The sequence below is a fragment of the Cucurbita pepo genome, chromosome 3, assembly GCF_057944985.1.
Source record: "Cucurbita pepo subsp. pepo isolate OVF chromosome 3, ASM5794498v1, whole genome shotgun sequence".
In the NCBI taxonomy this organism is placed as follows: domain Eukaryota; kingdom Viridiplantae; phylum Streptophyta; class Magnoliopsida; order Cucurbitales; family Cucurbitaceae; genus Cucurbita; species Cucurbita pepo.
Window position 1 is genome coordinate 548,720 of NC_141800.1, and position 23,080 is coordinate 571,799.

The 23,080-nt window shown below is 36.6% G+C and overlaps 5 protein-coding genes across 13 annotated transcripts; 2 read left to right on the plus strand and 3 right to left on the minus strand.

The window, feature by feature from the left end:
- Positions 1 to 10: 10 nt before the first annotated feature.
- Positions 11 to 2,628, minus strand: LOC111791480 (laccase-17). Its single transcript, XM_023672847.2, has 5 exons — positions 2,217 to 2,628; positions 1,606 to 2,002; positions 1,376 to 1,504; positions 351 to 1,310; positions 11 to 251 (listed from the first exon to the last, which is right to left on the minus strand). The coding sequence occupies exons 1-5, from the start codon at positions 2,334 to 2,336 to the stop codon at positions 121 to 123; spliced, it is 1,737 nt and encodes a 578-aa protein (XP_023528615.2). The 5' UTR covers positions 2,337 to 2,628; the 3' UTR covers positions 11 to 120.
- Positions 2,629 to 3,353: 725 nt separating this feature from the next.
- On the minus strand, positions 3,354 to 3,960 carry LOC111791490 (cyclin-dependent kinase inhibitor). The gene has a single exon (XM_023672862.2). It carries the CDS (start codon positions 3,771 to 3,773, stop codon positions 3,546 to 3,548), a length of 228 nt encoding a protein of 75 aa, XP_023528630.2. The 5' UTR covers positions 3,774 to 3,960; the 3' UTR covers positions 3,354 to 3,545.
- A 5,547-nt stretch (positions 3,961 to 9,507) lies between these two features.
- On the plus strand, positions 9,508 to 11,831 carry LOC111791485 (suppressor of disruption of TFIIS). Of its 2 annotated transcripts, XM_023672856.2 has the most exons (8): positions 9,519 to 9,885; positions 10,282 to 10,356; positions 10,432 to 10,497; positions 10,594 to 10,691; positions 10,768 to 10,893; positions 10,988 to 11,281; positions 11,367 to 11,432; positions 11,521 to 11,831. In XM_023672856.2, the coding sequence occupies exons 2-8, from the start codon at positions 10,296 to 10,298 to the stop codon at positions 11,671 to 11,673; spliced, it is 864 nt and encodes a 287-aa protein (XP_023528624.1). In that variant the 5' UTR covers positions 9,519 to 9,885; positions 10,282 to 10,295; the 3' UTR covers positions 11,674 to 11,831. The 2 variants fall into 2 exon arrangements, with proteins under 2 accessions (XP_086977972.1, XP_023528624.1); XM_087121846.1 differs by having other exon boundaries at positions 9,508 to 9,885; positions 10,432 to 10,691.
- An 823-nt stretch (positions 11,832 to 12,654) lies between these two features.
- On the minus strand, positions 12,655 to 16,077 carry LOC111791479 (scarecrow-like protein 9). 3 transcript variants are annotated; one of them, XM_023672846.2, is made up of 3 exons: positions 15,875 to 16,077; positions 13,067 to 15,387; positions 12,655 to 12,973 (listed from the first exon to the last, which is right to left on the minus strand). In XM_023672846.2, exon 2 carries the CDS (start codon positions 15,335 to 15,337, stop codon positions 13,163 to 13,165), a length of 2,175 nt encoding a protein of 724 aa, XP_023528614.2. In that variant the 5' UTR covers positions 15,338 to 15,387; positions 15,875 to 16,077; the 3' UTR covers positions 12,655 to 12,973; positions 13,067 to 13,162. The 3 variants fall into 3 exon arrangements, with proteins under 3 accessions (XP_023528614.2, XP_086978426.1, XP_023528613.2); XM_087122300.1 differs by having other exon boundaries at positions 13,067 to 15,684; XM_023672845.2 differs by having other exon boundaries at positions 13,067 to 16,077.
- A 548-nt stretch (positions 16,078 to 16,625) lies between these two features.
- Positions 16,626 to 22,835, plus strand: LOC111791483 (RHOMBOID-like protein 1). Of its 6 annotated transcripts, XM_023672855.2 has the most exons (10): positions 16,626 to 16,790; positions 17,810 to 17,950; positions 18,076 to 18,208; positions 18,698 to 19,233; positions 19,411 to 19,731; positions 19,864 to 20,027; positions 20,245 to 20,408; positions 20,498 to 20,757; positions 21,447 to 21,573; positions 22,536 to 22,835. In XM_023672855.2, exons 5-10 carry the CDS (start codon positions 19,418 to 19,420, stop codon positions 22,656 to 22,658), a joined length of 1,152 nt encoding a protein of 383 aa, XP_023528623.1. In that variant the 5' UTR covers positions 16,626 to 16,790; positions 17,810 to 17,950; positions 18,076 to 18,208; positions 18,698 to 19,233; positions 19,411 to 19,417; the 3' UTR covers positions 22,659 to 22,835. The 6 variants fall into 6 exon arrangements, with proteins under 6 accessions (XP_023528623.1, XP_086978429.1, XP_023528619.1 ...); XM_087122303.1 differs by having other exon boundaries at positions 17,708 to 18,208; XM_023672851.2 differs by having other exon boundaries at positions 17,810 to 18,208.
- The last annotated feature ends 245 nt before the right edge of the window (positions 22,836 to 23,080 follow it).

Consider the following 23,080-nt stretch of genomic DNA (forward strand, 5'->3'; position numbering starts at 1 on the left):
AACTTTACAGAAACAGATTCATGTAGAAGCAGAATTTGGGCAAAACACGCGAGAAGGGAAAGAAAAGAAGCTGGAAATTATTAATTTATAAAGACCAAAACTTTTAGTAAACGGAATGTCTCAACACTTGGGGAGGTCGACCGGCGGCGGCGGCAGTTTCTGGTTGGGTTTTGGGCCGTCGAGGACAATCCAGGCCATTCTCAGCCCCCAACTTGTATGCACGTCCAAATGGCAATGCATGAACCACACTCCTGTTTCACCGCCCAAAATGTCTAAATTTTAGCTTAAAACTAAAATTTCAAATTTTTTTTAGTGTAATAAATATGAAAGCATGGAGATTTATATTCCACCTGGGTTGTCGGCGAAGAAACGGAAGGCGACCCAGCCGCCGGTGGGAACGCCGGCGGTGTTCCTCTCAACGGGGTCAACCAGGTTGAAATTAGCTGGATCTTTATTGGGGTCGAAGTTTCCAAAACCTTCCCCAACTATGTAGAAATTAAATCCATGAAGATGAAGAGGGTGACTCTCCGTCCCCAGAATACTTGTCCCCTGCAAAACCACCTCCACACTCGCATTGAACGGCAACACCACCAAACTCGTACTATTACTCACAAACGTATTATTCGGCGGCGTTCCGGTGTAGTTGAACGGGAAAATCGGCCTTGCCGGGAAATCAGTCCGGTAAACCCCATTAGCCCGGCGGGAGAAGTAGGCCTGCAAAAGCGCCGTCGACGGGAGTGCAAAAGAGACATTGTTAATAGAGGCAGCAAATCTCGTACCATTGGGACCTTGACACGTGGCGTTATTCGGGCAAGGGGCAGTTCCAAGCCCGACGGTGAGGAAAAACTTCCTGTCCACTGTTTGGGGGACTTTAGCAGGGAATTTGGCGTTGGCAAGAGACCGTAATTTTCTAGAGAAATTGAAAGCGAAATTGGTGTCGTTAATAGCGGGAAGATTGGGAATTAGACTCGGAATTCCAGTGGCCGGAATTGGTATGGATGAGTGGCCGTAATGGAGGATTCCGACGGTGGTGGAATTGTCGAAAGTGCCCTGACCGGTGGCGTAAGGGCGAGCGGCCATGAAAAAAGTAGCATTAGTGAAATTGGGATTGGTTTTGAGAAGAACGTTGGAGGTTTGGCCGGGGCTGAGCAGTACGACGTCGGTTTGGAAAGGCTTGACGTAGGAAGCATCGGCGTCGACGACGGTGAGGGAGTGGTTGGCGATGCTGAAGAAGAGCTCATCGTTGAGTGCAGCGTTGATCAATCGGAGCAAGTAAGTCTTCCCTGGCTTCACCTTTAGCTTAAAAGTATCTGAAAATAGCACAAATTTAGTACAATTTTGGTCAAATTATACACAACCTTGGAGTATACCATACCATTAGAAGAACAGTTATAGAGAAGGCCAGGAAGTCCATTAATGGTGTAAGCATCAGAAACATTAGGCCCTCCGCCCGTCTGCAGAGCCTGCTGAATCACACTCTCCGGATCCACATTAAACCACTCCCCTGCACCCACCACATAAACAAACAAAAAAACAAACCATTTTGCTTAGATTCATATCCCGTCCCAACCCACCGCCGCCATTAATGAACAAACCTCTCCTCACCGAAAACAATGGGGACTTCCCTGTGGGGCTTCTCGAACGGGTAGGATTCGTTCCGGCGGGGGAGGATGATAATGGGGCCGTGAATCGTCGCCCTCAGCCACGAGATATGGGCATGCCAAAGCAGAGTCCCTCTCTGCCCTTTGAGTGTAAAATTGTAAGTGTACGCCTGACCCGTCTGGATTGGGCATTGGGTCACGTAAGCCGGTCCGTCGGCCCAACCGGTTCGGAGCTGGCGGACACCGTGCCAATGAATGGTGACGTTCTCGGCCACGTGGTTTATGACCTTGATGAGGACTCTGTCCCCTTCTCTGGCCACCAATGGCGGCCCTGGGAGCCGCCGGTTTACGGTTAGAACCTTCACCGTGTGGCAGAGTCTCGTCACATTCTGGTATCTTATCTGAAAAATCCGACCACCTTAAGCCAAGATTAAGATCCTCGTAATGTTTTAAGATTCTTAATTTAATATTTAAGACAAAAAAACGTTACAAACATATTTAGTAAATTACTTACTGTTTTTTCTTTTTTAAGAAATTAGAAAAAGTAAACAAAAAAAAAACAAAAAAAATGTATAGTGTCTTTTTAATAAAAGAGATAAAGAAAAACCCACTTACATTGAAGGTATAGTGTCTGGTTTTTGCAAATGCAAGCTCCGGCAAGAAACAAGACAAGACACAGAGAACGACAGGCAGAGCCGCCATTGATGAACGCAATGGAAGATGAAAGGAAGCCATGGAAGTTCAGTAGCTGAACTAGATTTTGGTTTGGAAGAAGATGAACAAATGGGGTTTAATATATAGTTAGGGAGAGAGTGAGAGATTTTTGGATTAGGTAGCAGGAAAATGGTGGGGGGACATTAATTTGGTGGGAATTTTCTGTAGAGTCTCCCAAGTTCACAAGTGTTTGAAAGTGTTTTGGAGATGCTGGTCAAGTTTAATTTTAGAGTGTCAATTAAGTAAGTAATTAGAGTGTAAGTAGATCTTTCATAGTCAATCTTATGTTAGGAATCACGATTCATGTTGTGTTACTTTAATCATCATGGTTTTATTTTTTATTTTTTTTAAAGATTTCATAGCAACGAAAATGTATTATTTACTTATAAACTCAAGATTAATCTCTTAATTAGCTAACGTGGGATTCACTCTCAATAGGATGTTGAACGGAATCCCGTACTCTATCTTACCATATTCTGAAGATAGTTAAGAGAGAGAGAGGGGGCTGGTTGAACAAAGATGTTTGATCTAATTGGGTCTTCTGTTTTGCTCTTAGAAAGCGTAGGGAATTCCACACTTCATTTTCTCCTGTTGGGATGTCGTTTTTGCTTATTCCCCCTTCTTTTGGACCAACACACAAACTCCAATCCTATCTCAATCTCTCATCTCTCCCATGCATTTTCTCCTATTTTATCTATTTTCATCTGTTTTTGCTTTACCCACGTTCGTTCGAAAGTAGAACAATTTCCCTGTCAGGCACGTTTTAAACTTTGAGGTGAAACTCGAAAAGAAAACTCAAAATCTACTAGCGGTGGCTCTAGGCCGTTACAGTATGATTCTGACGTTAGTCATTTACTTGTATCCCTACTTTCTTACTAAATAAGCAATATTACTAAATCTTTACTGACAAGGGTTTGTTTATACGGAAAAGCTTAAACACATTGATTTCAATCCCAAAATACAAACTCAAATGGTAATAAATAAATGAGTAAATTATGAATTTGATGAAATACCAATTCCTTGAATCAAACACCACGATTCGTGCAAACGTCTAAAGAAACATTAAAAAACAACAACAACGAACTAAACCCATCATGATTAAAGCTTTCTTTCTTCAATGGAAAACTAATGAATCCAAATCCACTCTCAATCAAAATGTATTCACAATTCAATAGAACAATCTAATAAAAACAAAACCCACTTTCTGAAAACACTAAAACAGAGCTTCAACTAAACACAAGCTTCCCTTCTTGGAGGAACAGAAAACAGAGCCTCAAGATCAGGGGGCTGAAAATAGCCATGTTTCGGAGGCTCCCGCTTCTTCCCACTACTTACAGCCTTCTTCTTCTTCGGCGGCGGCGGCGGCGGACAGTTGAACACCGCTGGAATCCGACACTCCCATCGGGTCGGCGTCGAACACTCTTCCTCGTAATTTGCAGACCCCTGTTTCGCCTCCATTCCCAGAGAAATGAACAAAGTATCTGGGAGAGGTTTGTTTAGTTGGTAGGGTTAGTAAGAAGGCGGTGAAATTTCGAAACTCCAAGCAGAGAGCCGCCGTGGACGGTGGCGAAAAGAGGAGGAGAAGGAGGAGGATTTAATTTTTGAAATTTTGGTGGGTGTTGTGAGAGATAAATGGATGGCGGGGAGTGCCGGGGTTGTGGGAGACAGCTAAGGGAGGCGTGGAAGCCGTCTACGCGTCAATCGTTGACTGGGTCTCCTCTCTCTCTCTCTATTACGATTTCCCGCTTTTTTTTCTTTTCCTTCTTTAACCTTTTGAATTTTCAGCTCACCTAAAAATAACATAAATTAAATTAAATTAAAAGTTTATAATATTTTAATTTTAAAAAATATTTCAAAGGGAGGCAAATTGGAAAACCAATGGGGATGCAAATGCAATAATCCAAAGTCTAGGACCAAATTTGTAATTTAAATTAGTATTATTTTTCAATTAAAAAATATAAGGCGGTGAATGCGCGGCAAAAATACAAAACGAAAAGGTGTGCTTTAAATCTTGACCGTACGTCTCCATGATTTCGTCACCGCCTGTCACTTGATTCTGTATCTTTTTAATGTTTTAAATCGGCATATGTAAAAGTGGGGTCCACGCACTCCCATGGGACCCATCTTACACGAACCTCTAGGTACCGTCGTGATTCAATTTACCTGCTCAGAATTAAAATTAACAATATAAAAAAAGTAAAATAAAAAATTAATTCATTATCTGATCGTCTTTGGTTTGGGCCTGCGAATAAAGCCCACTATTACAGATAAGCCCGTAACTCCAGACAAGATTATTAGGCTTCAGGCCCAACTCTTGACGAATCAAATGGACTACCAAGCCCATGAGAGTTGGGCTCTAATACAACAATCAAGCCCACTAAACAAATTCAATCATGAACAGAATATTTGATTGGACCTTCTTTAATTTGACCCCAGTATCTATTTTCTAAAATAAAAAGTAATTATTTATTTCAAAAAAGCGAATATATATATAATAATAATAATAAATATAATATATTTCTCTCTCCTTTTGAACATTTCACGGTCAACGAAAGCAGCCCACATACTTTTTATTTTTATTTTTTATTTTTATTTTTTATTTTTATTATTTTAAAATTATGAGAACTTCATTGGATTCCAAGTATACTGGATTTCTATATATAAATAATAATATAATAATAACATGAGGTTTTACACGAGGGCGGGAGTGGTTGGCATTGCTTCTTCCAAGCATCTGTAGATAAGGTTAAAAACCTTCAAAACGCAGCGTTTTGGCTTTGTTTGGAATTTTCTTCCTTTGTGCACACTCAATTATATTCTGCCCATGGAGGATGGAAATATATGTTGATATATCCAATTAATCTTTGATATTCTTCGTAAAGTTAAAAAAATAAATCATCTAATAATATTAATATAAATATAAATGTATATATAATATTCAACCAAAATCAAATTCCAACTCCAACTGTATGTATATGTATGGAGACAGTCATGTGAGTGTGTAGCGAAAATTAGTTAAATGAGTTGTAAGTTGATTTGATATCACGAATTTGCTTAACAAAATAACCAAAACTATGTGGTGTAAAAGTCTTAGAATCAAAGTGAGAGATGCATGCATCTTATTGTTCTTATCACTTTGGGTATACATCATAGATCACAAATATTCACTTTTTATTTATATATATTCTCTTTTAATGTTTCATGGTAAAAATAAAAAAAAATTACAAATTCCAAATTTTTATTTAATCAACCTATGTGGTCAAAGTTAGGTGTATATATAAATAATTAATTGATTCAAATTGGGAAATTTTAATGTGTATTAAAATTGAAACGTGACATGTTGACATTAACTTAAAACCTTATGAATACATTTTTATTAAAGTTGTCCACATATAAAAAAAAAATAAAAAATAAATAAAAGAAAATTAAATGCATATATGTACAAAACAAAATGGGGTTTCCTCTCCCACCTTAATGGGCTCCTTGTTGGAAAGTAGACAGCCAATGCATGAGGAAAGTACATATAATAATAATTCATCAGATATTATGTTTGTGTGGAAGCAATTAATTATATATATATATATATATAAAGGGAGTAAAGTTTATTTTTAAAAAATCAACAAATTATCAAACTGGGCTAATTAAATAATGAATTAAATTTACATTTTGTTTGTCAATAATTATAAATATTGAAAATGGCATTTTGACTCAGTTTCCTTAAGAAATTGATTTCAGCTTAACGATGGTTACTTACTATCAAGACTGGTCGGTTATTGGTTGAGTTAGTGGAAGCAGTTTATTGACCTTAAAAGTCTTTGTTTTAATTAATTAATTATATATAAACTACTGAAACAAAAACGTGAAATTGACATGTTTGATTAATGTCATATATTTACATAAAATAAACCATTACTTTTTTTAATAAAAAAATTATAAATAAATAAAAAAAAAAAATAAAAAAAAACACATGGTTCAAAAAATACATATAAGAATTCAAATGCAATATACAACAAATTACTCGACCGAACTAGAAACATTGGTTCATAAAGTTTAATTTTTACGTAAAAGTAGAAATGGTATCGTAAAAAGATTGGCGAAAGAGTTGTCATCTCATATCATAAAATCCATTATTATAGAGGAAGCACGAGATTTCTTTCGTCCAAATTAGAATTTTTCCCTCGTGGGAATAAATATGCCTTTTTGTTTTACACTAATCCAGATGCATGCACGGAATATCTAAATTATTAACTTTACATATGGAAATGTTTATTTAATTTACCCTTCAATAATGGATACCAATCCACAATACTTTAATTCTAAGGATTATGGGTCACATAAATTGTTCGATATAATATATTAATTATAAAGAGAATATGATGAACAAATACATAACCTATACGAGCATTTGAAATTAAAAGCATGATCTATATAAAATAGACAACTTACGTGTATAATATTTAATTATCGAAAAATAATCATTTTTTAATATCTTAGAATGAATCAATTAAATACATGAACTTGCGAGAAGATTTACAATAATTAAATTGGAATGTAATGATATTTTGTATGAATATTATTAAAATAAATAATAGAAATTATAATGTTATATAATATAATGTCATGATCATAGCCAGCCAAATGGTTCACATAATAATTGAGAGGAAGAGTTGGGAAATTGTTCTTTAATAAGACCCAGCAGAGCAATTCCACCACCTTTCTCTCATTTTCAATTTTTTATAGGAAAATAAATAAATAAATAAATAAATTTAATTTTATGCTCCCAATATCTCCACTTTATTTTCTTGTTGGTTTCCTTGCTTGTATGGTTGCTTTGTATAACAAAACTTTGTTCTAAAAAATCACATCCCTAAACAATCTATGTACCTTTCATTGAGGTTTAGATGTGATTTTATTTAATTACAAACATTAATATATAAACATATCATAATATAAATGATTGACCTAAAATAATTATATTTATTGTGGTCTATATATTAAATTATATTATTTTATGATGAGTATGCTTATCACTAATTATATTTTCTTTTTTCATTATTATTAGACTTTCCTCCATTAAAAAAATTAATCGTGGGTCATTAAACAAATCAAAATTGCGAGATTTTTTCAGTTTTTATAATTTTTTTATTTATATTATGTAATATAAGAAATGCTTCGTTCCTTCTTCATTTGATGTGGGACCTCACAATCCATCTCCTTTGCCCTAGTGTCTTCGCTGACACACTGTCTTCTAATACCACTTGTAACAACTCAAACCCACCGCGAGTCAATATTGTCTTTTTTTTAGATTTCTTTTATGGATTTCTCTTCAAAATTTTAAAACGTATCTATCATAGAGAGATTTTTATACATTTTAATCGTATTCTAGGACTAAAACTTGTAATTGGATGGAGAAATAATTTGGTTAATAATTTATTTAGGGGTAGGTGTGGGGTTGGTGTGTGATTCACTATTCATTTGGGTAATTTAATTAATTTAATAATTCTAATTCCCCCAATAATTCACCTCTCAAGCGTGTATTGTGTGCTTTCTTTCGTACCCTTAAAAACTCTTTTATTTTTCCTTAAAGCCCCTCAATTATTACTCTCTTGATAAGATACCCTCGTCTCTTTCATTATTATTTTATTCTAATTATTTTTATTTTTTAAATTATTTAGTCGTTACCTATGGTACCTAGAAAGATTAACCTAGGCATTATTGTGTGACACCTAATGTCACATTCTTATTGTATATATTTACGAGAATAGTGAGTTTTACTGTTAAAATTTAAAAAATGATCATTTGAATTCAAGGAAACTTTATTTTGAGTATTCATACATAAAATATTTTACTCATAAGTTAACGAACAAAAAAAAAATCTACAAAATTGATGAAAAGGATTAAATTGTGTGAGAAGTGAGACATTTGTGTATCGAAAGGACCATTTACGAGCTTTTGTTAGAGCTCAAAGATTTAAAAATTGTGAAATGGGATTAAGATAGAAGTTAGGAGGGAGAATGGGGATTTGCTAGGGTTGCAAGATCTTTGGATCGTGTGTTGAACAAGAAACTATAACCAACCAATATGTTTATGCCAAATTATAACATTAACTCCTAAATTATTGCCTATTTGTCGTCTATTTCCTTTGTGTTTTTTTTTTTCATTCATCTCAATAATTGGAATGAATTTTTTTTTGGAAGGGTCCGAAAATTTTCTATTTAGATTTTAAATTTAATAGACCAAATTAATTGAAAATTTTATAGATCAAATCAGACAATATTTACTAATGGGAAACTTTTGACGGTTACAAATGGTATTAGAAACAAACAACTAACTCTATGTTAGTGAGGATGTTAGCACCCAAAGGGATGTTAGCACCCAAAGGGATGGACGGTGAGATTCTATATTAGTTGGAGAGGACGTTATCACCTAAAGGGATGGACTGTGAGATTCTATATTGGTTGGAGGGTAGAACAAAATATTCTAGTGAATGTGTTTTAAAATTGTGCCATATCTTACAATTTATTTATCCCTTCATCTCTCTGAGAGACGAAAGAAAAAAAAAAAAAAAAGATTGAGATTGAGAGGAGCTATATAGTTCACAACGACTTGGAGCACCTCAAAGTGTAGAAATAAAGAGGCATTGAGGGAGATAGGGGCGTGTGCAACTGCAAGCAACCACCATGCCCACAAAGTGTTCGAGGAAATGTCTGAATGAAACTGAACAGTTCCGAAGACCCGTATTTGGAGAAAGGGGCTGGCATATGAGCTGTGCTGTGTTGTTTTGTTCACACTCATCATTTACTTTTAAGATTGTACCATGTGGTCATCCAGAAGCCTCCATAAAAATACAAGGTACCTCTCCTTCATACCCACCACAATTATTTTCATGCACGTGTCAATTTCCTGGAACTGAACTGTCTCGATATACACATATTTGATTACTATGATTATTCATTCCTGTGATTAGAGGTTAAAAAAATTGAAGATTGTGTTTAAGAAATGATTGGTATTTGAACAGATAAAATATTAGAATGAGATGTGTACGACTCAATCTGTGTATGATTGAGTTGAACACGTCAAGCAAAAATCATTGGTTTTTGCATTCCTTGATTCCCTCGCCCCATAACGTACCCAACCTTCCATGCCTAATTTTTGTTTACTTTGATCATCACAGTTCTTCAAAAAATTAAACCCACCTTTTTGGTTCCGTGGCTTACAAAAACTTGGATAAAAAAAGAGGACCCAGATTCATTATTGGCGCATACAGCTGGGTGGGTGGCGCTGGGTGGACGGTGAAGGACCAGAAAGGACAAGGGATGAGTCCAGAAAGTACAAGGAACCCGACTGCGGAGACTGCCCATTATGCCTTTCAATTGTTCTTCATTATTGAAAACTCATTCTTTAGTTCATCTTCAATAAACTACGGCGATCCCTCCTTTCCCTTTGCCTATATAAACCCCTTTAGCCCTCTCTTTCTCCTCCCCCACTCGCTCCATTCTTCATTTCTCTGTAACAAGCTTCTTCTTGTTCCCTCATTGTTCTATTGTTCTTGCTCTTTCAATCTCAGTTGGTATGTCCAGTTTCTTCTCATGGGGTTCTCTTATTTTGCTTTGATCTCTGATTACGGCTTCGTTTCTGGGTCATTATGACTTTTATATTCTAGCATTTGCTGGAGCCTTCCTGTTTTTGCCTGATTTAATAGTTTCTTCAACTTTTGATTCACCACTCAACGGCTTCTAAAATGGGTCTATGTTGAAATTCTAATTTGATTACATAACAAGGGTGTGATTTATTGGCTGGAATCGTTATAGAACCAATGAATGAGATTGCTGTGGACTCAACTTTTTCAGAGACTAAATTCACCTGCATTCTTGAACAAACCATTAAAACCTTGTAAACTGAACAGAGCACGCGTTGTTCAAGCTTACTGATACCAGTTTTGACGTTTCTTTGTTGTTCTTGATAGGATTTCTAATCAGGATGGTATTCGAGGACCGGTTCAGGCAGGCTCAGAGACCTAAATATGACTGTCTTCTATTTGGTAAGAACTTTGTCTTAGAACAACCAGATCTTTTCTCATATGATTCTTTCTCTTCTAATGTGTTTGAAACTGCAGATTTAGATGACACTCTATATCCCTTGAGTTCTGGCATTGCAGCTTCATGCCTTCAGAATATCAAAGGTAAGATTACAAAGCATAATATATCAGCCTGGAATTCTTGTTGTGTTGAGATCATCATCAGTTTCTTGATGTTGTTTGTTATTGCCTCGTTTGTAGATTACATGGTCGAAAAACTGGGCATAGAGCAGAGCAAACTCCCTGACCTTTGCAATTTACTGTACAAAAACTATGGAACGACCATGGCAGGTCTCAGGGTATGACTCTTCTCGAACAAATTCCCAGTTTTCTAAATGCTTAAAAGTGTGAAGCTAATGGGGGTTTTTTCTTTAGGCAATTGGCTATGATTTTGATTATGATGAGTACCACAACTTTGTTCATGGAAGGCTTCCTTATGATAACATAAAGCCTGATCCTGTTCTAAGGAGTCTTTTGTTGAGCCTTCCTTATAAGAAAGTTGTAAGTATTTGTATGTTCTTTGAGAAAATTATTTACAGGGCTCGAGATTGATCTTGCTGATATTTGTTTTTCTCTCCTTTTTGTATGTGGATAGATCTTTACAAATGCTGACAAGATCCATGCAGTTAAAGTTCTTAAAAAGCTTGGTTTAGAAGACTGTTTTCAATGGATTATCTGCTTTGAAACCCTGAATTCAACCAATAAGAACTTTGCTTCAGTTGATAAAGATGAACCTGAGTGTTTCGGCTCCGAAATCTTTGACATCGTTGGTCATTTTCGTCAACTCAATCCTGGGGTGGAATTACCAAAAACTCCCATCATTTGTAAACCATCAGAAGCTGCCATTGCAAGAGCTCTCAATATTGCAGGCCTCAATCCTCAGAGAACTGTAAGAGAAGAGAACCATCTTAGTCTTCTCTGAGTTTAATCTAACTTCACCCCTTTTCTTAATTTGTCCCTTTTTCTGTTTTCAGCTGTTCTTTGAAGACAGTGTTCGAAATATACAAGCTGGGAAGCGCGTCGGGCTCGACACCGTCTTGGTAAGGCATTTCGGTATCATGAGGGCAGTTCCTGCTGAAGATTTTTGACATTGTTGGCTAACTTGTTCAACTTTTTTAAAAACTACAGATTGGCACTTCACAGAGAGTTAAAGGAGCAGATTATGCCTTGGAAAGCATCCACAATCTTAGGGAAGGAATACCTGAGCTTTGGAATGTTGATATCAAATCAAACAAGGGTTATGCTGGCAAGGTTGCAGTTGAAACTTCGGTGACAGCTTAGAACTATAACAGCCATGTTATGTTCTTCAACCCTTCCCCAGAAGAGAATGAAATAAAAACAAAATAAAAAAAAAGGGGAAATCTTTGAGTTCCAGTTTTACTAGGCAGATGTGTTGTAACTAATCATTTTGATTATGAGAGTAATGTTCATATGTGTAATCTTTGTCTTTCTACAATCATTGTATTAACAAAATAATAATAATAATAATAATAATAAAATAATAAAAAATCATAATCAACTCAACGTCCCTAATAGATTCACTGAAGATGTTCATGCTACTTTCTAATAATTGAAAAATAGATGTTAATGAAGAATCTGTTACCAATTTCATTACATAAAGAAACCAATTTCCAACATTTGGGCTTTTAGGATAATTGGACCATCCGTTTTTGCCTACATAGGTGATGGTTTTAAAATTCATATATATATATATATATATATATATATTCAATAAGAATTGGATAAAAATTACCAATAAAGAAATTAAAGTACTTTCACTAGTGTGAAATCAAATAATTAAAAGCTTTTAGAAAAGCAAATACAATTATGATCAAATTATTTTCTTACTCGTTTGAAATCACTTTTGGTTGAGTGGAAGAACCAAATCTATAAATCATTGTTCCAAATAATCACTTAAAAAAAAAAAAAAAAAAAAAGAGGTCCTAAGAATATGGCATCAGCTTCTCGTCAGTCACGACTATTTACGGGTCCTCTTCTCCACTCCTTTTGGTAAAGTATATCTCATTATTCAAGAAATTGCATGACATTCGGATCCATGTTCCCCCAAAACTTGGCTCAGGACAGAGGTCCCCACAACAGCAACATTGGGTTTAGTTCAAAGAAAACAGAGCCCTCATTGGTATTCGAGAACGATAATAATTCAGGTCACTTTCTATACTAAGCAATTGTCAATGCCAAAATTTGTGAGAATTATATATAGGTATTCATGGAAACCCTAAACAAAGAACAGTGAAATTATGATGAAGGACAAAAGATTAATAAGTTCCTATATTCATATATACACTACAAAATTCTTGGCACAGAGAAGATGAGAGGTTTATAACTTCTTTTTCTGAAGAACCTCGCAAGATAAAAGAGAGAAAAAGGCAAAATAAATTCGGTTATGTATTCCTACCCGCAGTTTAGGGCGAACGACATTGTTGACTCTCCAACTGAACCTTAGAAAGATATTTGCGAAAACACAGATTTATCCATCTGGGGAGGGAAGAAAATTCTACAGGGGGCATTGGAGCCTTCCTCAACACTTCGTTTCAAATTTTGAAACAGCTCCACAGTTAACCTGTTAGATAATTGAGGCAATAATTAGTTAAAAACGGGTGAGGAAAAAACAACAAAAGAGAGTGAAATGGCGCTAATGTTCATGAATACTAACCCCTTGGTCCTCAAGCAGTCTCTTTTGATTTGAATATAGCTAATAATGAAGAGACACCTGCAGACGTGATTAACACAGTCTGTCCCATCTTCATGTTTACTCTGCAGCTGGTTTCCATGCAGAGATGGCATATATAATTCGACCTTTCCATCCCTGCAGTATCCATCTACTATCTTCATCAATCAAAAAATCTCTGTGGTAACTTGACCGCACCTTTTCAACTGCTCTCTCAAAAATCTCAGGATAAAATGGCAGTTGCACAAATCCAGCCCTCATGATCCAAAATTGCCACTGCTTGTATGTTTCTGGTCTTTCCACTCTCTCCCATCCCTCACATGCTATAACATTTAAAGCCTCCCTGCCAAAGATCTCTCTCTCCAACAGCATTCTCTCCCAATCCTCACGAGGTACAACAGTTTCAAGCATATCAAAGATAGCAGAAAAGTGAAACAATGCCTCTCGAAATCGGGTAACGAAGAAAGGTGCATTGTATGCCCCATTGACAACGCCACTGATGAATAAGTTGGGTTTAATTTTGTGTATCAATCTAAAAACAGAACTTCTGGCACTCTCTGTGGCAACACTTTCATCAGACAAATTTTTTGCTCGATACAAACAGTTCACAACGAGGAACTCATCTTGATGGATATTGAGTTCTTCCACAGAAATATTTTCCCATTTTTTTGCTATAGCATTATACTCAAATGGCACGTTGAAACTCTCTGCATAGGCCGCCAAGCGACGACCTGTCTCCTCAACTCTCTCCGCAGGACGAAATCCAGGCTGGGGAAATTCTATTCCAGTAATTCGAAGCTTTGGAGGTCCACCTTCTCTCCATGACAATCTCTGGATTAAAGTAGGCCACTGGAAACCGTAAAGGATACCAAAATCTATGACATGAAGCTTCGTTGCATTCTCTGCAGCAATCATTATAGTCCTGTTTGAAGTAAAATTAGAGATCTTTCTAAATGGGCATGCAGCAAGGTACAAGTGGTAAGCTTTCAATTCATCGGCAGCAGATGTTCTTTTATTAACTAGACCTTTGTAAATCTGGCTACCAGTACCTGCCAAGCGTGCCTCCAGACCATCAGCAAAACAACTAGCCAACCTCTGATTTCCATCCCCAAAAGGAGAAGCATGTTGCCTGATCTTCTTTAGAAGCTCACTAGCATTCCTATGGTCATCAGCTGCAATAGCTTGAGCACAGCTAATTAGAAGAGTTCTCAAATCCACAACCTCCTTTTTCCCACTATGCTTCTTCCGACGACCCCTCCCACCTCTAAACTCTTTTAGTTGCCCATTCTGCAGCATGCTTTTGATTTTAGCATTCTGTAATTCCTGTCGAAATGAAACTAACCGTTCACGCCCCTCCCCTGCACTACAAAGCAACACAATATCAAACATCTTAGATCGCAAGGTTGACTCTGTAAATAGAGCTGCTTGCTTGCGGCATCTCTCTTCTTCCAAATCTCCATCCTCATCATGAGGATTCTTTCTTCCACGTGATTCAAGTGACAAAACACTCTTCTGATCCGTTCTTCCTGCCTTCAAATATATCTCGCTCGTTTCCTCCTCCGGACCATGAGTTGCTGGCTCATTTACCTCAAAATCAAGACACAAGTTGTTTTCACCAGGTAAAAATTTGCTTGCCTCTTCAAACCCTTTTTGAAACTGCCAAATGGATTGGCTTCTGTCATTAGGCTCAGGGACTAAAATTGTATTATTCGAGAAGTCCACCCACCCATCAACCCCACTAATAATACTATTCGAGGAGCTATGAGATGATGGAGAAATGATATCATCTAAAGTGCTTCTGATTTGAAATACATCCTCACCCAGAGTTTGAAAAGGGTTATCATCACCATAATAAAAAGTATTACGATAACTATTCAGGCAATTAATACTATCTCCACAAAGTTCTTCATAGAAGCTATCACTGTATTGATTGGCCAGAGATCTATTCGGTTCTGGAGAAGGAGGATACTTTTTTCCAAGGACCTCGTAGAATGATTTCTCAGCAGCTTGAAGATCCAAAGAATCTTGAAGCATGCAAGTCTTGTCCTCCATATCTTCTTCCATCAGAATCTGATTTATGAATCTCAAAACAGCATCAGAGAAATCGTAATCTTCCAGATAATCTTCCTCATGGCTCGCCTCATTAGAAGATGAGGTTCTAATACTGGAACTTGAGGCCATGTTATTCGGCGATGGATCGAGAGGAAAGCAATTAAATTCTTCAAAGTTATGACTCAAAACGGTATCCTGAAACATGGGCCTTCCAAGAGCATTCTCTTGTGCTTGAACCGCAAAGGGGCGATTACCTATAAGAATTTCATTCGTGAAACCAGCTTGTCGTGTAAAGCGTGGATCCATTACAAAGCTACGACTAATCTAACAAGAACTCACCCAGTGAATCTCAAAACTCAACCCCCCCTCCCCCCCTCCCCCCACACACACACAAGAAAAAAAAAAAAAAAAAGAACTCTCAGCAATCCAAATTTCAAATGTTCAAACTCTACCAGGTCGTTGATGACATCCACAGAATTTGAGTTACAGCATCCCAGAATCTAGCTTGCCTGATAAATAACTAAGACTAACTCCTAGTGAATGCTTTACACCTAGTCATTAAAAGAGCTCGAGCACAATCAGGTAGCGATAATAGAAACTAAATTGATCTATTATTCAAATGAAGACGCCAATAGTCAAAATGAATTCAAACGTGCGCAGGAGGAGAACGATCACAGAAACCGTAGAGATACTTAATATGCTTTGCTTTCATTGAAGCAAAAACTATATGGAAATGCGTACCTCACAGAAACCCTGGATTACAGAGAAGGATGTAGAAGCCAAGAGAACGATGGGGAAATTGAATTTCGACTAAAAACTTTTTGTCTCTGTAAAGAAAATTAGCAGTGATAGCTGGTTCGCCTGAAGCTACAAAAGTTTCTAAAAAGAAGTCGGAGGTTGAAGACGAATCCCAGCCGTTGATTCCGATCGCACTGGCTCAGCCAGTTGCCCGAATCAAAAACTACCAATAATCCCCCTATTTTCTTAATAAACATATGAAACCTACTCGCCTTTTCGAGTCTCCTCCATTCACAGAGCGCAACGTGTCCAATTAAGTCAGCTCTAATTGCTTTAAGCATGCAGGTTTACTAAAATACCCCTGGCTTAAAAGTGCGTGTGGACGTGGATAGGGACCACAAGTCACGCACGTGTTGGCACGTGGAACAGATCGGACTTGTACGGCGGAGAGAGAGAATACCGGGAAAAAAAGGAGGAAAGATGAAGAAGTCTCTAGTGAAGTGCACGTCCATCGTAGGTTTGACCTGGTTGAACTTTCCCGCATTTGGGGGATAGGTGCGAACCGGATTCGATTATTTTTTAAAATTTCCCGCAATTGGGGGATAGGTGCGAACCGGGTTCGATTATTTTTTAAACCATCCCGCGGCGGTGACTCGCGCAAACATTCGGTTCGATGCATGAAACAAGCTAAGTTGCGCGCCACTTATATTTTTAATAAATAAAAATATTTATTAAAAATATTTGCAATCTTTCCCTCCTGTTCCGCGCGGTTCGGAGAAACGGGACAAGGACTTGGAGAGAATTGAATCAAACCGAGGCTTATTTTGATCTCAATCGTCATCTTCGACCGTCGATCAAGAACCAACTACTCTTGTCTTCGTTCTCTGTAGCGGAGCCCTAGTTGCCATCGTCGATTAAGGTGCGACGCTTCTTTCCTTATCGCTGCTGCTCCATTCTTTCTTATTATTTCCTGGAAGCGAACTATTTTCAGTTTGTAGTGGTTGCGTCGATGATTGTTTGATTTCTTGTTCAATTGTCAATTCACAAGTATCTGCGGCATCGATTAAAACTAGTTTACTCTCGGTTTGCTTGATTGTTCTAGTAGTTGCATCAGTGAGATTGCCTGGTTTATTTTGTTCAAATACAAATGATAGTGTCTGCAGCGTCGAGCAAGGCTAGTTTACTCTCAGCTTGTTTGACTTTGAGGTAAACTGGAAGAGACGAAGATATAGAGCTTCCTAATTCGCTTTGTGAAGCAATATTTCTTACTATGTTTATTAAGTCGAAACCAGAACTTTAGTCTAGAAGTTGTTGCTGTAGCTTGATGATCTTGTGCAAACGATGAATGTGATGTTTCCGGCTCTCTTCCCACTTTTGTATTCGAAATTTTTTTCATTCTCTTTGTACTATACTCACTTTTCTTTCAAAAGAATTTGGCGTTTTGCATGGCTCTTGCTCTAGAAGCTTGATTCTCTTTGTATTTTTGTAGTCCAGAAGATTAGGATTTATCTATGTGTTCTTGTAGGTTACTTGCAGATTTTTCTGCATGACAAACGCTTGATAGCTTGCAACCATGCATTTTATAGTTGTTAGTTTAGCACTCAATAAGAATTGTCAAATTGTTGATGCACGGAGGCCTGAATCTGAACGTTGCTTCTGTACCTTAATCTTGAATTGCTAAGAACTGCAGTATGAGAAAGTAAAATTTTCTGTTATTTTTTAAGTTTCTTTGGGCCAGATTGGTGAGAGTTTGAATTCGGCTTCAAATGCGAATGGTTCTCTTAGGATAGAAAATGCTAGTGTTTATTTATGAAGTTTACATGCTGTCATTTCTAGGCAAAACTTGTAGACGGATAATTTCAGTCAATGGAAACAGAACGGAGACAATTGACAGTTTGTACTGTAAAGGCTCACTTGGCATGTTTGCGTTGGTTTCAGTTTATATTCATCCAACCTGAGTTCATGACAAGATGTCAGGCACTGGGGAAAGATATCTCCAAGACGACGCCGATGAAGCAGCTGATGAAAATGGCAAGCAGTCCAGCGCACAAGAGTGGACGGTAGCTATCGCTGCAAAAGGTGAGGAAGGCGTCATGACTGGTTCATCAAACGCAATCCATTGCTCTATTGTCATGAGCATTGGGAAGATTTGCAGGTGCTCTTTTTAGTATCCAAAGAGAGTTAACAAAGCATATATTGTGAAGGGCCTCTGTGAAAAGTCAGGAAGGATGGCTGTTTGACGACCTGACTTTTTCGAAGGTCGGTGGGACATGGGGGCCTCACCTCATGCATCCGTTTAAAGTAGAGGAAGTATATACAGAATTAGCAAAAGTTGAGGTGAGTGATATAAACATTTTATTGGCTGCTTATTCGCTTATCATGTTGGATTACAGAGTCAAGAATGCCCTCTGGGTTGCCGCCCAAAATGCCCAAGCAGTGGCCTTCTTAGAGAATGTCCAATTAAAAACAACAATGATCATAAAATCATTCAAAATAAAAAACGCAAATTAAGCTTAAGCATACAGATTTATAGTCTTTCCACAGGCCGATTGGACTTTGGACCATTGAAATCATAAAACCCTGATTGCCGAAGCCCAGTCTCGGATCCAGACTCTTTGTTTTGTTTCAACTCATCTAGTTTAGATGACATCTTTTGTATTGGGAATTGATTTTTTCAGCCAACTTTAGACAAATAATAACCAGCTTCAGTAGACCCTTCTAGCACTAATTTATTTTTTTATGGTTTATTATTTTATGAAACAAATAACAACCATCTTTGAATTAATTATTTTATGTGTATTACTGACTTTGATTCTTCTCATTCAGAGTAGGTCAACCAATTTATTTGAAGATTCTGATCGTTGAATTTCTTAAACTGGAGTTGCTAGCTCAACTGCAACCGCCTGATCTGAGGTGTCCCCTTGTTGCAACTAATCATACAGCCAAGAATTTACAGATGCATAATAGCAATTGAAGTATTGAAGAGTACAGTATGTAAACATTATACGGCATGTTATATTTAATATTATTTTGACAATTTTGTTTATGTTTGAAATGAATAGCTATTCTTATAGTTGTAAACATGTGAAAAGTTCATTTCTTGTTTGATTGATTGGAAAAGGAGACGAAAAAACGAAGTTAATTGGGTTCTGAATTTTCTTCCTCTTTGGGATTTGATAATTGGCCCCTGCAAAATGGACTATTGCTGTATGATAACTTGAGCAACCAAAGAAAGAAGATCCTTCGCCTGAGAGACTTGTAACACGAGCCATCTCTCGTTATGAACAATTTGGCGTCTCTCATGTATCTCAAGCCGCCATGGTAGGTGGCCTTTGATTCTTGCACCTTCAAATTATGACTTGGTAAGCCTCTATCATTGTCGACCATTTTCACTTTCTTAAGTAAACTTTTTATTTAATTAATATATAATATATATACTTTTTTTTTCTTCTTTCTTTCGTCGTTTTTTATTTTCTTTTGAGTTGTTGATCAAGTTCATCCCATCGTTTCATCCTATTTTGTCTCTCTAATTTGAGAAGAGCTTCAATGGCGGAACATCACCCTTCGGATATTCAAATCATGGTCAATTCCCGGCAAGGTACTGCAATACATCCTGTAGAGGTGGATGCCCAGTCGTTGCAAGCGTCGGGTTCAATTGCTTACAGGGAAGTCAAGCAATTCAAGAAATGGATCTCTTGGTTAATTCCGTCATTTGTTATAGCCAATATTGTTATGTTCATTATCACCATGTATGTTAATAATTGCCCTAAGAATTCAGTCACTTGTATTGCTCGATTCTTGGGTAGATTCTCTTTCCAGCCCCTAAAAGAAAATCCTCTGCTTGGACCTTCATCTTTAACGTAAGTTGGTTTCACTGCATTCTCATAGTTTTTTTCTTCCGGAATTCTGTTTGTGTCAATTACATCTTGAACTTTTCGTCGTTCAAGTGAACTATGCATTGTCCACTGAACCAATTATTGCTTGTGTTTCAGGCTACGGAGTATGGGTGCATTAGAAGTTAATAAAGTGGTTCATGGAGACCAACTGTGGCGTCTCGTCACGTGTAATTGGTTACATGCCGGTGTTTTTCATTTATTGGCGAATATGTTGAGTCTCTTAGTCATTGGGATTCGTCTTGAACAAGAATTTGGATTTAGTACGTACCTTTGATCATTCTTTCCTTTTCTTTTCTGGTGTTGGTAGCAGAATTATTCCCTGAAATGCCTACCTATTTAAGAGGCGACCTTCGATTGTTGGCCACTTTATCAAGAGTTCTGTTTATTGTTTTCGTAGACATGGATTATTCTATGTTTATATATAGTGGATTCACTGGCCTTCCACCCTTAACCAACTCTTTTGTGAATGTCTTACAGTACGGATCGGCTTGCTATATGTTATATCGGGATTTGGTGGGAGTCTGTTGTCTGCTCTGTTCATCCAGTCAAACATCTCTGTCGGGGCTTCTGGTGCCTTGTTTGGGTTGCTCGGAGGAATGCTTTCTGAACTCATCACTAACTGGACGATATATTCTAATAAGGTACTCTTCAAGCCGCATTTGTATTGAAATTTTCTGATGAATCCTGACACTTAGCTTGGTTGCATTTTCTGGTCTCTTTTCCCCTTCAGGTACCAGCTCTTCTTACTCTGTTGGTCATTATAGCGATCAACTTGGCAGTAGGAATTCTTCCTCATGTTGATAATTTTGCTCATATTGGAGGATTTATTTCTGGATTTCTTCTGGGGTTTGTATTTCTCATTCGCCCGCAGTTTGGATGGGTTAGCCGAAGATATACTTCTATAACAAATTCTTCCATCCCCGTCGAACATAAATTCAAGATATATCAATGCGTATTATGGATCATTTCGCTAATACTTCTGATTGCCGGGTAAGCAATTCACTCTATATTTGTGCTGCCTTTATCCAATTGTATTTAGAGAGCATACAAAATTAGAACTGGAGTCACAAGGTATAGGAGATTGTTTTTTTTTTATTTTTAACCCAAGATATCTCAAGAAACCATGAACTTGATGTTACAAAATCTTGTTTTGATGGTTAAACAATATTTCAGCGTCCCATGGAACTTCTTTAGTTATAAAAAAACGATAATAATCTTCAGAAAGATGCATATTTTCGCAATTAGGGAAGGAATGATCTTGGAAAAGTTGTTAGTTTACTCCACGCTGTTTGTCGATTTTGTTTACCTAATAACTACACTGCAATTCCGGAACGTTAAGTAATTGGCTGTCAACTAGAGGAAATACACCTTCACTCTATGATCTGAATACTTAATTCCTTCTAATGTCTTAGAACTGGACTCATGAAATGAGACCAAAGTCATTGCATAGTTGCATCTTCATGTTTCAGAAAGATTATTTTGATGAAGTTAGAATGTGTATAATACAACTTCAGATTCAATGTTGGTTGTAGATTTTTACTTCCAGGTTTCTTATTGATAGTAGAAGTAAAAGATTCTTTCTTTCAAAGAAGTGAAGTGATTGAGATTATACCCATCTTGTCGACCTATTTTGGCAAGATGATGTAATTTTGAAACTGATCTGAGACGTTATTTTCCAGGTTCACCGTTGGCCTGGTTTTACTTCGTCGAGGATTTGATGCAAACCGTCATTGCTCTTGGTGCCATTATTTGTCTTGCGTTCCTACTTCGAAATGGAGCTGTAATTCAGAACCTACATACTGTTTGGTAATCTTTCCTTCTGCATTCTCATTTCTCCTTGGTTTTTCCTTACAACAGAGGATTTTCTAAAACATTTCATACATCACCCTAATTAACAATTATTTAAGGCCTATTTTATAGTCATTTTGTTCCCTAAAGAAAAGAAAAAAGAAAAACTAGTTTTCTCATAGATTCTTTACTTAATAATCTAGTTCTTAATCGGGATTTTAAGAGCCCTAAAACAAAGATTTTCAAGATTTATTTTTATTTTTGAACTTTAGTTAGGAATTCGAGTATATTTAGCAAGGTGAAAAAAAAAGAAAAGAAGAAGAAATCATAAGTGGGTTTTAACTTTCAAAAACATAAAACTATAAATTATTATCACATAGCCATGGCCATTCCAAAATTATGTCAGGTGCTTGAATTTATATGAAGATAATTTTAAACATTGATAACAGTGGGCAAGTCTAAGACAATATGTTGGTACAAATTTGCAAAACGATACTTTTGAATTTATTAATATTTATTGATATAAATTTATATATTTTGATATTAGTTGGTTCATTGGTTCTATATAAAAACTAAGAATGCAACTAATAAATTGACTTTTTTTTCATTAATAAAATAAAAATATAATTACCAAAAAAATTAATTTAACACAATAATATGATTTTAAGCTATAAAGTGAGTATTTAGTTATATATATATATACCAATTTTATTTTTTAATTAAGAAAACCACTAAATTGATCTTTGAGAGGCTTTTGAAATTTGAGAATTAAATAATAAATACCTGGTTTTACTAGCTCAATTCTGTTGACGTGCGGAAATTCACGTATCTTTGTATGAGATAAAAACTCAAACTCTAAGAAATCATAAAAGTAATATATATTTTGTTTTGATTATTGAATTGATTCTGAAATGAAATTTTAGGTTTATACCAACTCCTTTCATCTAACCTTTTTCCAAATTTCCATCTTTGGTTTTCAGTCACATCAGGTAGGTAACCAGTTGAATCTGACGTGCTCGAGCAACGGCAAATCCGGGACGTATATTCTCCCAAATGCGTCAAACTCTGAGATACAAGGTTTGTGTTCTGGGCTTTGTAACTGATTGAATGTAAACCCACACCCCTTCAGGAAAATCATCATCCCCTTGTTGGACCACATGTTTCATCCTGCAAATACGCCTCTCTTCTTTCTGTATATGCTGTATTTTCCCCTCCACAGCCGTGTGTGAAGTCATTTCATCAGGTTTCATGAATCCAGCTTCAAACACACATTTTAGTCATCAGGGCTTCAGAACTAAATGAAAAATGGCTTTGCCGCATGTTATTACAATTTTTTTAATAATATGCATATATTTTAATTAATTGAATTAGACTTAAATCGGTAATATTAATACTTTTAATTAGATGTTTTGATTTATAAATAAAAAGAGAGAAGGAAATAAAAACAAAGAATCTCTAACCGGATTTTGTTTCTTGGCCCTATCGTTACTTCCAATGGGAGTTCTTAAAGTGGGGGTGGGGACTT

What these genes read in the sequence shown, in the direction of transcription:
- LOC111791479 (XM_087122300.1), bottom strand. Translation starts at nt 15,439, where the DNA reads ATGGATCCACGCTTTACACGACAAGCTGGTTTCACGAATGAAATTCTT.
- LOC111791480 (XM_023672847.2), bottom strand. Translation starts at nt 2,336, where the DNA reads ATGGCTTCCTTTCATCTTCCATTGCGTTCATCAATGGCGGCTCTGCCT. An exon ending in CCAGACACTATACCTTCAAT is followed by an intron (nt 2,003 to 2,216) that starts GTAAGTGGGTTT and finishes CGGATTTTTCAG; the next exon opens with ATAAGATACCAGAATGTGAC. An exon ending in CTATAACTGTTCTTCTAATG is followed by an intron (nt 1,311 to 1,375) that starts GTATGGTATACT and finishes TGCTATTTTCAG; the next exon opens with ATACTTTTAAGCTAAAGGTG.
- LOC111791490 (XM_023672862.2), bottom strand. Translation starts at nt 3,773, where the DNA reads ATGGAGGCGAAACAGGGGTCTGCAAATTACGAGGAAGAGTGTTCGACG.
- LOC111791483 (XM_087122303.1), top strand. Translation starts at nt 19,418, where the DNA reads ATGGCGGAACATCACCCTTCGGATATTCAAATCATGGTCAATTCCCGG. An exon ending in CTTGGACCTTCATCTTTAAC is followed by an intron (nt 19,732 to 19,863) that starts GTAAGTTGGTTT and finishes CTTGTGTTTCAG; the next exon opens with GCTACGGAGTATGGGTGCAT. An exon ending in TGAACAAGAATTTGGATTTA is followed by an intron (nt 20,028 to 20,244) that starts GTACGTACCTTT and finishes AATGTCTTACAG; the next exon opens with TACGGATCGGCTTGCTATAT.
- LOC111791485 (XM_087121846.1), top strand. Translation starts at nt 10,296, where the DNA reads ATGGTATTCGAGGACCGGTTCAGGCAGGCTCAGAGACCTAAATATGAC. An exon ending in CGACCATGGCAGGTCTCAGG is followed by an intron (nt 10,692 to 10,767) that starts GTATGACTCTTC and finishes TTTTTTCTTTAG; the next exon opens with GCAATTGGCTATGATTTTGA. An exon ending in GCCTTCCTTATAAGAAAGTT is followed by an intron (nt 10,894 to 10,987) that starts GTAAGTATTTGT and finishes GTATGTGGATAG; the next exon opens with ATCTTTACAAATGCTGACAA.